The sequence below is a fragment of the Dipteris shenzhenensis genome, chromosome 19 (genome assembly GCF_047967505.1).
Source record: "Dipteris shenzhenensis isolate YYH24624 ecotype China chromosome 19, Dip_SZ_1.0, whole genome shotgun sequence".
Taxonomy (NCBI): Eukaryota; Viridiplantae; Streptophyta; class Polypodiopsida; order Gleicheniales; family Dipteridaceae; genus Dipteris; species Dipteris shenzhenensis.
The window spans coordinates 18,971,028-18,986,958 of NC_141614.1; the positions used below are offsets into that span (position 1 = coordinate 18,971,028).

The 15,931-nt window shown below is 44.3% G+C and overlaps 1 protein-coding gene across 1 annotated transcript in view; it reads left to right on the forward strand.

Moving 5' to 3' along the window:
- The first annotated feature begins 1,193 nt into the window (after positions 1-1,193).
- LOC147890183 (uncharacterized) overlaps positions 1,194-15,931 on the forward strand; it is a 102,353-nt gene continuing 87,615 nt past the window's right edge. Inside the window, exons 1-2 of the mRNA XM_087390227.1 lie at positions 1,194-1,468; positions 8,585-8,750. Of these exons, the coding sequence (XP_087246353.1) occupies positions 1,194-1,468; positions 8,585-8,750 (441 nt within the window). The remainder of the gene's footprint in view (positions 1,469-8,584; positions 8,751-15,931) is intronic.

Consider the following 15,931-nt stretch of genomic DNA (forward strand, 5'->3'; position numbering starts at 1 on the left):
CCACAAGCTCCCTACAAACACCGATAGAACCCGTAACATGCTCGAAACTCATTATATAGAATGCGCCAACCCTTCAAAGTTAGCGTGCATGCTCACACCAAAACTTTGAATACCAAAGCAGTGGCACTCTTTGGAACCTCCAAAGATCTTGATGACCTACTCAACTGTGCCCTCAAAAAACCCCATGCCAATAGCACCTTGCACGAGAGAGACACCGAGCTCGCAACTACAAAAACTGCAAAGAGTAGAGATTTCCAAAGATCGCCAAGAGCATAGTAGAACAAATTGCAATGGAGGGGCCATCATGGCCTCTGTGATCCAAACACTACATGCAACATGCAAACACCACTGTGAAAATGGAATCGTTGCACCAATAATTGAAGGCAAGTCAAGGACCTCCATATCCTGCTACTAGCATTCTTTGCACACACGCCAAGAGCAGTGTCCATGATAGAGACGCCAAGCTAAACATTGCTAGGATTTATGAAGACCACCACAAGGAATTGCGATGGTTGTGCCATCATTGACTCTCTGAAACAAAGAGCACATAGAGCAGAAAAAGAATCCAAAATAGCGAAAAAGAGCGCGCCATTTGCAAGAATATCAAGCCAAAAAAGAGAGGCGAAAAAAATCACAAAAAGGGTGCTTTTTCTCTTTCACCATCAATCTATTACTAAGCCCTACCCTTTTGGGGCAGGCCAAAAAATGTTGTGTGAAACCGAATAAGTGTTCACAGTCATGGGATTGGGATAGGGAAGTTAAGTTCGTTGTTTAGGGTGTGCAGCTGCATTTCTCTGCTTTCCAGCCAAAGTGCTCGATTTTGATCTGCAATCCGTAAAATTTCACTCGTAAGATCTGCCCATCAGCAGATAAGCCTAACTAGCGAGCGAGAGAGCGCGAGAGAGAGAGTAAGAGAGAGAGCCACAGAGCGAGAGAGCGCGAGAGAGAAGGCAGAAATGCGCCTTGCTAAGTTTCTAACAGGCAGAAAAATTTAGCGCCATAGCTGCAGAACATAACAGAGAGAGAGAGAGAGAGAGAGAGAGAGAGAGAGCAACGGGCGCCTATGGAGCCACACTTCAGACTACGATCAATACCTTTGGATGCTTACTGGCGCTCCATAGAATGAACAGCGTGGAGGTGTCCATTCAAAGGAGGTGCTCCCTTCAACAGCTTAAAGATTTCGCTCGCCCAACATGACGATCTCAGTGACACCGGATCCGGACGCACCTCTGCGTCATAACCTCGGGGACGATGCCGCTGTTCGTGTGGCAGTCCGTGCTCGGCCTCTTTTGGAAAAGGAAGAGCTTGAGAATTGCCAAGAGTGTGTTTCATATTCAGCTGAGCGAAGAGAAGTGATTATCGGTAAAGACAAAAGATTCACGTTTGATCATGTGTTCGGGCCCAAGGCTGGACAGGAAGAGGTCTACCTTGCATGTGTGAAACCTCTAGTCGACAGTTGTCTTGCGGGGTAAGCTCCGACTAATCAAACAAAAGAGTGTTTCAAATACTAGACTTGGAGGCTTTAATGTCCTTTGATTAGAGAAAAAGGGCAACGCTGTTTTGCAACTGTTCGTGCCCAAGGCAAAAACCTAATTGGCATCAGGAAAAACAGACCCTACAAAACGAGGCTTTCCTCTTGGATGAACGACTTGGGTCGAATTTCAAGGGCCACCTTATCAAGTGTTCTCTGACAAATACATAACTATGGTTTTCAAAGCGAGGATTCACCAACTTTTTCTTCCCCTTTTGAACCACCAAGGCAGCCGTACATGTCTATAGCATTCCTCTGTTTTCGGATCAGAATACCACAAGATTGAGGGTTTGAAGTGGAACAAAAACAGTGCTGCTGCTGGGAACCGTTTTATTTTGGTCCACAAGACAGCATTGAGGAGTCCAAGGGGAGACCTTGGAGTTTTCTTTTTCCATTCATTAAACGCACCTATCGATGTTGAGTAATTTCATATTGGCCTGAAACATTTGTGCAGTTTCGTTCTTTCTAGAAAAATGCAAGCAAGCATAAGAGAATGCCTGGTTGCAAGCTAAGTTAACACTTTCGAAGCTGACTTAGAATTTGCATTATTGAATATTTCCTGTCTGCCAGGAATATCCACTTCAGGAAATGAAAGTTAGACACGGGGCATGCCTGCTCACCCACTTGACCAAAACCTTGCTCAACCTTTCAGCCATTCTTTGAGCTTCTCATGTTAAGGTAATCTAACATTTAGGAACTTATGCATACTGCTCAAGTAGGGACAAGCTTCTCAGGTCTCCACTTCAGAGAGAGACTATTTTTCCAAACGGTGATTCAGGAGCACATGTTCTTAGCCTCAGACATCAAACGATGTCTCTTTTGTACAAGAAATAACAGAATATTCTTCCTTCCACCGCTATTGAAGCTTATCTAGATCCTATAAGGGTTTTAAGGTCTAACAATATCTCTCCTTTTTGTAAGAGAGACTGCAAGGTTAATCATATTTTACACTTTAGTGTCAACTTATTGAACCATTACTTATTCATGTTATATGTATTTTTCAATATGGTCCACATGGCACAGAAAGTGTCTGCCGTCTGAATGTGAGGAAGTACTGCATCAGCCGTGGTGCCAGGGGGCTCGGTGCAGCCCTTGTGGAGGGGAGATTTGCTTTCCAGCACTAGGCAGGAGCGGGGGTGTGCATCCCAATTTCAGGGTGAGCTCATAGGAGGATGTGCGGTCTGGATTGTTTTGAGGATGGTGGAGTCCACGATTGGGATTAAGAGACCCACTTTCTGGAGATGGATCATAGAGTGCCTCCCGGACGTAGAGTCATGGATTGTTGGAGGGGACTTCAGCAATCTGAGTTTGAGGACAAGCAGGGAGGAGCCCCCTTTTTGAGCATGGATTATCTTGGAAACACATATGAGAAGAACATTTCAGTGCTCAATCACCAAAATCAATTGTATTAAATGAGAAAGGAGAAAGAGATTCAGTGCATGAACTCTTCGATGCCTTGGGTATTGCAATTCCTCTTTAGGCGTGATGGACATCCGCAGTTGGATCTTTTCTTCTGCAGACAGCAGGATGCCTCCTTCACCTCTTATCGATGCTATTGTCAAAGCTTGGCGGAGCTTCAGAACTCATTACGGAGGGTTTTCCTTGGTTTGCAGGATGACATTGACAGGCAGCTGGTTATATGGAATGATTGGATGAGAGTGGTAGACCTCTTGGTGCTAAGTCGGGGTATATATGCACTGGTCCAACTGGGAGAGAGGTCATGCTGCTTCTGGGCTCTTGGAAGGTTTTCAAGATTCTTCTTGAAGAACACAGACTTCCGCTGACTAGTTACCTCGGAGTGAATGATAAGACGATTGCTCAGATAGATGTGGCTTTATCTCTGGAGTGGGTCTCTATACATGGGAGTTAGCATAGACGTATCAGGTGAATGGGTGCTTTCTTAGGCACAGGCGCCCCTCTTTAAGTCATCCCTGATTCTGGTGTGGTTCTTTATGTGCACTTGGAGCCATTCCGAGTTGTGGGATTTATTGAGTAGTGTTATGTTCGTTTGGCTGGAGGGTATCACTTTTGGTACTTGGAGGCTTTGGCTTTATAATGCTGTCCCGAAAACGTTTCTTCAGTGAAATCTAGGCAAGTGGGAGTAGGTTGTAGCAAAATACCACAGAAAGGTCTTCACTTTTTTTACTTTGCAGTAAGTAAAGCTGGGAAATTTCATGTTACTGCAAGAGGTCAGAGACTTCTAGAGCTCATTATGGGGATATATTTTTGGTTACCTTGGAGATTCAGAAATCTTTTTGGAGGCTGTAGAGTTCCCTCAGGACACTCTCTTCTTCTGGCTTTCTATTCATGGAGGAATTGTAGTGAATCGGTGGAGGAGCATTTTTGGAGCTGATCCCTCTTGTCCTCGGTGCTTACCAACTATTGAGTCTATTAAGCATTGCCTTTGGGAGTGTAGATAGGCTAGGACCATTTGGATTGGGGTGGCAGCATTGCTGTGTAGGTTCTCCTCCGCTCTCTTGCTCAAGTCTATTCAATTGAGCCTGTAATGATGGTCGCATCATAAAGATTGGTCCGGAGAATAGGACCCCTAGGTATGTGTAGGATGCAACCACCTTCACTGGCAACTGATCTAGGATAAAGTACTCTCTATGCATGGTTGCCTGGGACGTGTTGAAGACCTAGGGGTAAGAGTGGCATCTACTGTCTTCAGAGAGCAACTTAGAATGCTTTTCTTTTCCAGTTCAGCGGCAGAGATACTTGGACAGATGATGCTGGCTCCTTTTTTTGTGGTCGAATAGGAGACGTCAAATGCCCATCCATCACAACATTGACATATTTTATTGTAATGATTGGGCATTAGATAGAGGTGGCTCTGTTTGCATTTCCCATGGGTTACCACCTCAGATCACTTTCTTGTGTTTTGATGGTTTCTGATTTCTTGTGTTTTGATGGTTTCTGAGCTTCGGATGGTGTGCACAAACCTTTATCAAATGTCTTTTATGTACCAACCCTTGCAAAGAATTTGCTTTTAGTCTTTGCCAGGTCCAGGAACAATATGAAGGTGGAGTTTGATGACAAGCAGGTTTTGGTAAGAAACCACTAGAAAAATGATATTGTGGCTCATGGGATCGAGGAGGGCAGTCTGTACCAAACTAATGCATTCAATTGAGATTTGGTGAATGCATTGTGGTGCAAGAGTTTCAGGCACATACCACTCATCACATTGGTAGAAACACATGACGTAAATATGGCTATAGGACTTCCAAAGATTCACCCACATTCTTCTTTCTGCACAGCTTGCCTCGAGGCCCGAGGGTAAGCAACATCGGCAATTCTTTTCACATAGCTAGAAGAGGGGCATTGCACCATTGGAACTGGTACACTCTAACTTGTGTGGGCACATGTCCACAAATATCCTCACATTGATAGAAAATTCTAGCTAGAAGGTGTGGGTGTATTTTCTGAAAGAGAAGTGGTATCCTTTTGGGTGTGGGTATATTTTCAAAAAGACAATTGTAGCAGAAAGGTGCGGGTGTATTTTCATTGTAGCTGGGTGTATTTTCTAACAAAGAAGTGAGATCCTTTTGGGAAGTTCAAAGAATGGCTAGCTGAGGTGGAGCAGGAGAGCAGGGACTGACTGAGGACACTTTGCACTGATAGAGGTTGAGAGTATGTGGATAAGGATTCCTAGCACTCTGCAAGCAAAGGGGAATCAAGAGACAAACGACATTTGCTCTCACTCCTCAGCAAAATGGTGTACTAGAGCGCAAGATCCAAGTCATTACAAAAATGGCAAGAAGCATGATGGAGGCAAATGATTTACTGGGCTGATGCCGTTCAGAGAGATGTCCATATGATCAGCAAAACAAAGGCGAGAACATGCGTGAAGGAGTTATGCCAGTAATTCTGGTTTAAAGCCTGATTTTAAGCATTTTTTGTGTTCTCAATTCTAAAGCCCATGTTCATATTCCAGATCAAAAGAGAACGAAGATGGATTCAAAGTCCAAGGAATGTATCTTCACATCGGATACAAAGGGGTACAAGCTATATGATCTGCCCATGAGGAAGGTCACGATAAGCAAAGATATTGTCTTCAAGAAGGAAGAGATGCATGACAATACTCGAGTTCTCCCACATCCCAAGTCGAGAGACAAAGGCAAGGCTGTCCAAGCATCCCTCTTTCCACAGAATAGAGGGGGATTCGCAGGATGATGATCCTCCAATTCTTTGTCCTGCACCTCCCACCAAGACTGTGCCTTCCTCCAAAACTGTGCCTTCCACCAAGACTGGTATATCCAGACAGTCCAAAGTTACAGACATTCCTGAGGCCAATAATTTCATCCAGGATCAGGTCCAGGCACATGTTGTATACATAGCATTGGTAACACATGATGCAGAGCCTTGCACTTTTGAGGAGGCAGCCAAGCATCCAGCATAGATGGCAGCCATGAAAGACTTTCAAAGGAATAAGGCTTGGGACTGTGTTCCAAAGAGAGGCCATAGGATCTTCAAGGCAAATTGGACCTTGCTCCTACAGACTGCTGAGGGGCTGGACTACAACGAGACTTATGCTACTACAGCCCACATGACAACCATTTGGATGGTGTTGTCTTTAGCAGCCCATCATGGCCAGTAATGCAGATGGGCATGAAGTCCGCATTCCTGCAAGGAGGAGGCACATGTTGTGCAGCCTCCAGGCTTTGAGGTAAAGGGGAAGCAGTTGGTGTGCAAGTGAAAAGGCGTTGTATCGGCTAACACAAGCCTCAAGAGCTTGGTATCAAAGGATTAATTGGTTCTTCACCACTATTGGAGTCACTTGGAGTTTGCTGGACACCAACCTCTATGCATGTGTACAAGGTGATTTTGTCTTGCTCGTTATATTATATGTTGATGAGCTTATCCTGTCTGGAAATCATTAGAAAATGATAGGAGATACACAGGTCATGCTTCCAAATGAATTTGAGAGACAGATCTTGGGGAGCTTTACAACTATCTCAGCATGGAGATTCAAAGGTGGCTGATGGAATAGTCCTTAGCCAGTACCATAGGTATTGTTTGGAGCTTCTCGAGAGATTCTGAATGGCAGACTGCAGTCTAGCAATTACCTATGGATCTAGGGGGTAAGATTTCCAATTATGACTCTTCTTCCATGGTGGATGGCACATGATATCATCAGTTGGTGGTCTATCTCACCAACACACGTCTAGACATCTTTTGCAGTTGAGGTGTTGAGCAGGTTCTCCCAATCACCACACTAAACACATTGGTCTGTAGGTTTGACAGTTCTCTGGTATTTAAGGATTGTGGTATCTTCTACTCCCAAGATGCTGATATGGGAGGATACACCGACTCAGATTGGTGACAAGACGTTGATACTTGACAATCTACTATGGGGTTATCAGATGTTAGACACATACACAGGATGAACCTGCAGTAATATGGTGTGACAGTGAGAGTTGCATTGCTATTGCACACAACCTAGTGTTCTACGATTGCACAAAGCACACAGAAGTGGACTTTCATTTCATCTGTAAACTGATTGAAGATCAGGTGGTGCAGCTTGCTTGGTGCTCAACAAAAGAGAATGTAGCCGATCTCCTGAAGGCTTTGTCTCAGAAGCAGCTTGATGCGTGTGGGTATAGCCCCACAGCCAGGCACTGAGAGGGGTGTTTGAAAGATGGAAGAGCCTGTCTGCCTGCGAGCCCCTTTATAGGGCTGCACGGGGTTTTTGTTGTGGGTGTTATTATGCCCTAGATTCTAAGCAGGCACCAGGGAGGGATGATATCCTTTTTTTGTGTTAAATATGTAGTAGTTTGCCGCAGACTTTGGCATCCTTAAAGCTGATTTGGGCTCAGATCTGGGCAACAAAGGCCCAACAGTGAGGCCTTTTATAGGCCAGGTAGGGGAGCAGCCAGGTCAGCCAGACCTGGTCTATTCCAGTCGGCCAGGCAACCAGGCTGGTGAATATCCTCCCCTCAGACTGCTGAGTCGGACAGTTGGGGGCTGAATAGTTCTCTATATAAACCCCTCCCAAGTCCCCCCTCACAGCCTGTCATACGATTGTATCCTGCCTACCTAAGCATCTCTTACAGGCTTGTGGAGCAGAGTGCTGCTGGTCCAGCAACATGTGTTGGACCCCTGTAGTGGATCCTTGTTCAAGGTCCACTATTTGGGTCCTGCAATAAATGTACAATTCTGGACATTGTGTGTAGCTTACAAGCGTGAACTGTTTCCTGGGCAAGTTTTTCCTTGATTTTCTACAGAGCACAAGCTATGCAAGTTAAAGAAAGCACTTTATGGACTAAAGCAAGCAGCGTGCATATGTTATCATAGGATCCATCAATTCTGCTCGTCTAAGGGATCTGTGAAATCTCCAATGGAACCAAATTTGTATGTTTTGCAAGAAGGGATAGATTTTATGGTACTTGTCCTTCATGTGGATGATATCATACTCATTGGCAATAATATCAGAAAATTGCAGAAGTGAAAGCTGAACTCTCAAACACTTTTGATACGATAGGTTTGGGATTATTCAAATAATGTTTGGGCATTGAGTTTTGGCTGACCAAGTATGGAATATGCATGCCTCAAACAAAGTATGCATAATGCCATAGAGGTGCAGAATACTAAAGAGGCTGAGCAGTGAGAGGAAGGGGCTGAGAGTAGAGGCTGAGAGAGGGGGCTGATAAGAGCAGGTGCACTGAGAGGAGTAAGGGACCAGGGTAGACTGAGAGTAGCTAATAATACTGCGAGGTAGATAGGAGGGCTGGAGCAGCAGGAGCGACAAGAAACCATGATTGTTTTGGCATTTTTAACAGGTTCTGCGGGTGCCAGGCAGCGACAGAAGCTAGAATGCCAGGAACATATTCTAGAAACGCTATAAAATGGTGCTCCTTGGAGCTCCAGGACTAGTTGAGAAGGTTCCGGGCAAAGGACTTACTCTAGCGAACAGATGCATAGGAAAATCTGTATTGGTGGCCTTAATCAAAACATATTACAGTGCCTTTAAAATCCTGGAGTTTTCATGTATGCTGTGTGTAATGCAATGTCGTGTTTCATAACACTATAATCTGTCCCTATTTCTATGGACAGGTACAATGCAACTGTCCTTGCTTATGGTCAAACTGGATCCGGCAAGACACATACAATGGGTAGTGCAAACACTAATTTGTTGCTAGAAGATGAGTTGGGAGTTCTTCCCCGTGTCATCCGTCAGCTATACCAAAGCATTGAAGTGCACAGCCAGGCTGAGTTTCTGGTACCTTAATTTGTATACCCAGTATTTCAAGAGAGGTCTGAAATTTACTTTTATGTTAGTTCATCAACCGTACTTTGATTTCCTGCTGCAAATTGAAAACTTTTATATATGAAAAAATATAGTTTCTTTATTGATCTTTACTTTGAAGTGTTGATTCAGCCTTGACCTTGTAAAAATTGTCACTCTTCACCCTGTGCAAGAGAATTATAAATGTGTTAGCAATATTTCAACAATGTGATTGGGACGGATTCAAGGAGATCTGAATATTAATAGCAAAGGTCCATCTTACTATTTTGATAAGGTGACAGACAAATTTGAATGGTTTTCCAAATCACTAGATGGCCTAATGCGATGAATAAAATTGATGAACATGAAGGATAACATGATTGGCACAACTTGGAATAAGCTCCTACATGTGTGCTTGCCGAATAAAGAGAACAGTTTGATGTTGTATCGTTGAAGAAATGCATTCATTTACATTTGCTGATTGGCTTCTTCAGTCACTTTTATGGATTTCATAACAATGAGAGGATTTGGATATTTTCAATTATAAATGACATTTATGGCACTGCTAGGGTAGAAAGTTTCTTGAACATAATCTTTAAAAAATCTACCACAAACAGTCACCTCCAGCAGCTCCCCGTCGTGCTTCCCTGCTCCCCTCACAGCCCAACTAGCTTCCCACCTCCATCCTAGAAGCCCGGCCCTCCTTTCTCTCCCTCCCACAGGCTGCTTCCTCCCTCCAACAGCCTGCTCACTGCCTGCTTCCTTCCCGTCCTTGCCTTCTCTTCTCCTCCCCCGCAGCTGCTGCCTACCACCTGCAGCCCCCTTCATCCTTCTCAGCCCCTACCTCTTCCTCTCAGCCCCTATCCCTTAGCCTTCCCTCAACCTTCCTTTAGCCTCTCCCTCTTTAGTCTCCCCTTTAACCTTCTCCAAATGGCTTTCTACCCTTGATTGACGCCAACCCATCCACTCAATCCTCACCCAACTCCACCGGCTATTTGATCTACCCTGTTGACTACTCCGAATGGCTTAGTGGCATCGTAGTGGTGCCCAAAAGAGAGACCGGAAAACTCCGAGTTTGTGCCGACTATAGGAGTTTGAATACCGCCACACGTCGGGATAGGTTTCCTCTCCCCTTCACTGACAGGGTGCTAGAAACCGTAACATCTATGGTCTTGCTTGGCTCTTTCAAGGCCCTTTGAGCTGAATCCATGTGTTTGAAAGTTAAAAATCCAAATCCACGAGACTTTCCCGTAGCTTTGTCAACAATTACTGCACCCTCTTCAATCTCACCATATTGTTGAAAAGCCTGAAAGAAAAAGACAGGGAGATCAGCAGCAGAGATAGAAAACTATACATTGAATTTAACCTTGGCGCTCTGAGAAGACTCTCTATTGCTGCTTTTGCCCTCTGGAGTCTTAAGGATGTGTATTTTTTCAAAAGACAAGTTACTGCAGTTGCAAAAAGATGTGGAGTTATCAGCCCATCTCAGAGTTCCTTCCTCTCCTTTTATGGCTCCTATCTTGAAAGCTTGGACCAACTTTAGGAGCACTCTTTGGAGAGTCCCCCCTTCTCTTGGGAAGAGATTGATAGGCAGCCCTATTATGTGGAATGAATATATACGTGGTGAGCATGGCAAACCACTAGGCACCTCTCACTATATGCAGTGGTTCTCATGGGAGAGAGATCCTGCTTCCTCTATAGCTTCGTGGAGGATCTTCAAATGCATTTTGGATGATCACAAATTCCAGTTATAAGTCACCTTTGAGGGAGTGCAAGGAGAATCCAGCAGATTGATGCATCCATATCCTTGGATTGTGTTTTTTTGAGTGACATATTTCACTCCAGGGACACATGGCTAGGAGCCTTTATGAGATCAAGGATCCCTCTTCAAGATGTGGGACTACAAGTATCAGATAGGGATGCCTTGGACTTCGATGTTCACTCTAGGGACAAGCTTTTTAGATCTACAAATGATTCTTATGGATATTTCATTTCAACCTGTTAGGGCTGTAGGTCATGTGGAATAGTGTTTTTGTAGTTAGGACAGTACTTAGACCCTAACCAAGGCCACATTCCCTTGGGATCAAGGAGACTTTGGCTTTATGGAGGTGTGCTCATGAAATATCTGTAGTGGGACCCAAGGGAGTGGGAATGGATTGATTCATGGCATTGAGAGAAGAGGCTCCCTTCCTTTCTATACATGGTTAGTCCATGAGGTTCCAGCTCAACCTTAGAGGATGGAAGTTTTTGAAGCTTTTCCATGTCTTGGGGGCACCAGAAGTGCTCCCCACCATGCAAGTGCATTGTTTGTGAGATGCAAGCTCACAATCTTTAACTTTGACCTTTCATGGTAATGCCCTGTCTGAAAAGCGGCATCAAACTGTCGGATAGAATTCAGGGCCTTGTCACTTACCCCAAATTTACCATCAAAATTGGTAAATTTAATAGACTTGCCTCCTCCTTTAAAATCTCTTCTTTTTGATCTGGATCTTCGGCTCTTGTGCTTAGATAAAGAGCACTCTTGGGATGTGGAAGAGGAGGAAGAACTGGATGAGGAGGAAGAAGATGAGGAAGAGGGACTGAAAGAGGATGGACTGGAACTGGGAGATCTCCGTCGATGCTTGTTTTTCTGCTTTTTGAGGGGCTTGGGCTCAAGCTGAAGGAGAACATATGGATCGCTTTCCCGAAGCAAAGCGTAGTCTAGTAGATCCTCTCGAAGCAGAAGAGATATTTTGAGCAACTTCTTATTCTCCCTAAGGAGGAACATCCTTATCTTTTTCTTCAGGTTCTTTATCTTTTCCTTCTTCAAACAAGTGTTGAAAACGTGGGACCTGCTTCAAAAACAGGAGCTCCTTGATCCTTCCCAACACGAACGGTTCATCAAGGTCTTCATTTGGTCCAATACGTCGCCTCATACTGGTTCGCTTGGTGGCCGAACTACCTCTTTCTGAAACCATTTCAATTCCCGCGAACTCTTTCTGGGGATGTCTTCTTGTTTGAGGACCGTTGCCATTAAGGAAAGTGGCAAGCCTTGCTTTTATACCACTGAAACTGAAACTACTCAAAAGTCCACTTTGGGAACAATACTTACAGCTATTAGAACATGGAGTCAAAGTGAGTGTTTCTAGTGTGTTTTATTGAGTTCTAGGGTAGTACTACACTACTTTATATCCTAGTGTGCCACATGTCACTATGGGACTTATCCCATATACATATGACACCTAGAGTGTGTGTGCCTATTCTATAAAGGCATTGTACTTATCTAGTCTTGTAATATGGAGTCTACATCAAGCTTTCTATCATGTGAGTAATTTGATTATCATTGCTTTGCACTTGTATCTTCATTTTAGTCTTTCCATTTCCTTTCCATTCCGTGCCATGTGCCTTCATGTGGTATCAGAGCCTAGTTCCTAGCCCTCTCTTCCTTTGCTCTTCCAAGATCCATGATGCTGCAGCAATTTCCGCCTAGTAGCTGCTCCTCAGTCCCTCCATTTCTGAGCTCCTTCACCCGCATTTCCGCCATGCTCATCTCCACCTAACCTTTCTCTACAGCAGCACTCGCTGCCCATGACGTCTGCCAGCTCCAAACTTTCTACTCCGGCCCGTGGCTGCTGTGCGAGCTGCCTACTCCTCTCTTTGCTGGCGGATCTGCATATTCTTGGGCTGAGCTATGGACGGCAGAGATCTTGGCTTTGAGCTCACGGGATGATAGTTTTCAGCCTGCTGTCACTATCTGGATCTCCACCTCATGAGTTTGGTGCTCCTCGATTTGTAAGTCTGTTGTACCTGCACTTTTCCAGCGGTGGAGTCTTCCAAATCAACTACCATTTCGTTCGATAAGTTTTCTGGTAAGAACTTCCCGATATGTCAAACAAAGATGCGTCTTTTACTTATGAATGATGGAGTGTGGCATGTTGTTAGTGGCAAGGATAAAAAGCCACCATCAGATGTAAAGAAAATTGCACACTAGGAAAATTTGAATGACAAAGCTCTTTCTCTCATTGGTTTGGGGTTGGGTGATGAAGTTATTTATCATTTTGATTTTGATTCTACTGCTCACGGGTTATGGGCTAAGTTTGAAGGATTGTTCGGCAACAAAGTCATCAATTCAAAGGTATTCCTAAGACATGAATTCTTCAAGCTGCAAATGAAGCATGAAGATTCTCTTCTTGCTCACTTGAATCATATGGAATCCCTTGTCACTCAACTTGCTAGTCTGAAGGCCCCTGTAGGGGAAGATGATCGAGTTGTTGTGCTCCTCTCAAGCATTGAGGAAATTTCTAAGTAGGGGGGGATCATACAACATTGCGTGTGACACAAATGGGTTACCATAATATGGTTGCTATGCTCATTGATCATGAAAGACGGTATGCAGACACTTTGGACTCCAGTGTACTGTACTCCAAGGGCAAAGGCAAATTCAAGCCTTTCAAATGCAATCACTGTGGGAAGCTTGGTCACACCGAGGATCGCTACTTCAAGAAGCTTGCCATGCCATGTGTCTTCATCAGCAACTATGGATGCTTTGGATTGGCTAGCATGAAATCGCAGCACTAGGGCAGCTTTTGGAAGCCAACAATTGAATCACAATCATAGCAGGAATACTCTGGGACAAATTGCAATCATTTGGGGAAGAAGCCTTGCATTGGGATTGCTTGGATTATAGGAAGAAGCTATGAGGACACAGTTGCCTTCAAGAAAGAGTGCTGGGAGAATAGGGGTAGAAGCATCACACTGCACTAGGGTCCAGAAAAAGGGCTGGACTCCCCCAAAGGTCTTTATTGCAATAGAAATAGACTTTTGTACAACTAGATCTCACAAGAGCTTGGCTGAGAGCTCAAGGGCTCTTCTTTTATAGGCTTGGCCCCAACCCGAAAGTAGATCTTTCTAAAACGATGGGGCTAGCTTTATTTTGCCTAATTTTATACTTTCTTTCCTAAAAAGCTGGGCTTTTACACTTTTAGCTTTTTAGAGCTTCTAAAAGCTGATTCACATGCTTTTTGGGCCAGAATCTTGGCTTTTAGGCTATTTCGCTGGCTTTTAACATGTGGGCACCACCTTTTCTTGGTGCTTTTTGCTCTTAGATCCCGCTTTTTGGTGCTTTCCCTTGGATTTTGAGCCCTTTTTGCACCCTTCTTGGACCTACACATCCAAAATCCAACACTTTAACCCATTAAAGGTTAGTCTAAACTTTGTTGTGTTGGCTGCTATGTTGTCCCTTGGCGCCTACGCTTCAACCCATTTGGTTGAATAATCCGTGGCCATCACCACATATTTGTTGCCCGTATACTACGCTGCCGGCTTAAATGGTCCCATGAAATCCAAGCCCCATTTTTGAAAAGGTTGCAATGGAAGAATCAAGTTCAAAGGCATCCTGTCTGTGTTCATCGGATGACCATCTCTCTGGTAATACCAGCACTGCTTTGCAAACTCATGTGCATTTTTTATGGCAGCTCGCCACCATGACCAGGCTTGGAAGATTTTCTTTGTGGTAATATCTCCTGCAAAGTGGCCACCGTATGCACTTGAATCATGCAAGTCGGCAGGGTGGAAATAAATTCATCAGTCATCACGGAAAGAGAAGGTCTAGGAATGATCTACTCCTTGGAAAAATTCTGGCAGTATTTACTGAGAAACAAGGTGTTCCATGTAGGTCATCAAGCACTATTGTACTTTGATAAATAAGGTACAACCAACGGGGAGATTGGCTCGATGGATCCTTCTCTTGCAAGAGTTCGATTATATTGGTAGTCCATATGCCAGGAAGTCAGCAGATTACCTGAGTAGGTTGGACTCAAGAGAAGTACCCTCGGGGGGCATTCCAGATGATCTAGAAGATGTAGATTTGTTTGAAGTGGAGCCTATTCGGGGTATGTATTGGTATGATAGCATGATTTAGTTTTTAATAAATGGGGTTTTCCCGAAGGAAATGTCCTTGAATCAAAGAAAGAGGATGGCATTGAAGAGCCGACCTTTCATAGTAATTGTCGGTATGTTGTATCACCGAGGAGCGGATCAAGTGTTACAGCGGCGATGTGTTTCGGAGCAAAATGCGGTGCTAATAGAAGCACATCACCTTTCCGCCATTTTTGCATCAACACGATTGCAATATCCAACGCATCCATGGACACATGGAAGTCTAAACTCCAATCCGCCGACAGTTTTAATACTGGGGCAACTACTAGGATCTTCTTTAGCCACTGGAATGCTTTTTCCTGTTCCTGCCCCCAGCTGAATGGAGCATCCTTTATTTTCAAGGTGGTAAGGGGCTAACAAACATACGACAAGTAGCATAGAAAGTGGTTGTGCCATTTAAAGGCATCCACAAAACTGTACATTTCATGACCCGCAACTACATCTAACAAGGTATCACAGAAAGGCAAAGGAAATGGATCTGTGATCATCCCTGCATTCAGCTTCATGTATCCACATAGATCCGGAGCTTCCCGTTCTTCTTATGAATGACTATGATTGGAGACAGCCAGGTTACCTTATCCGTCGGATAGATAAATCCTACCCTTAATAGCTTATCAGTTTTCTTTTTCACCTACTTCGCAAAATTTGGATTCATCTGATAACACTGTTGGATTACGAGCTTGGTGTCTTTCTTCAAGTTGATGTGATGAACACAGAGGGCCGGATCTACTCCCTTCATATCCGTGTACTCCCATGCAAAAACATCTTTGTATTCCTGTAGTAGCTGGACTAAATCTTGTCGGAATGCTCCTATAGCAAACACCCTCACTTTAACTAGTTTTGGATCTCTTCCATTCCCATACCAAACGTCTCCAAATCATCCTTTTTCACCCAGGACATTCTCCACATTTGATCTTCATATGCTGACTCGGCCTTCAAGATTAGCTACTCTTTGTATTTCTGGTAATGTGCTATCTCCCCCTCATCCAGTTTAGGATCCGGTATGGTGGGCTGGGCATCCTCCGGTTCAAAAACCTTGTCGGGCACCGGATCTTCTGTTATTACTATACGAACTTCCGTAATGGGCTGTTTCTGCTGGGTCCTCTATTGGAACACTTCTTCCACGTCTATCTCAAATAGTGGAACCACTGATGGATTCGCATCTAGGAACTTTTGCTCCTTGTCTCATCATCCAAATCCTATTCCCATATTCACCCCTTGGGCCATGACAAGTCATTGTTTCTTCTGCAGGGTTGTAC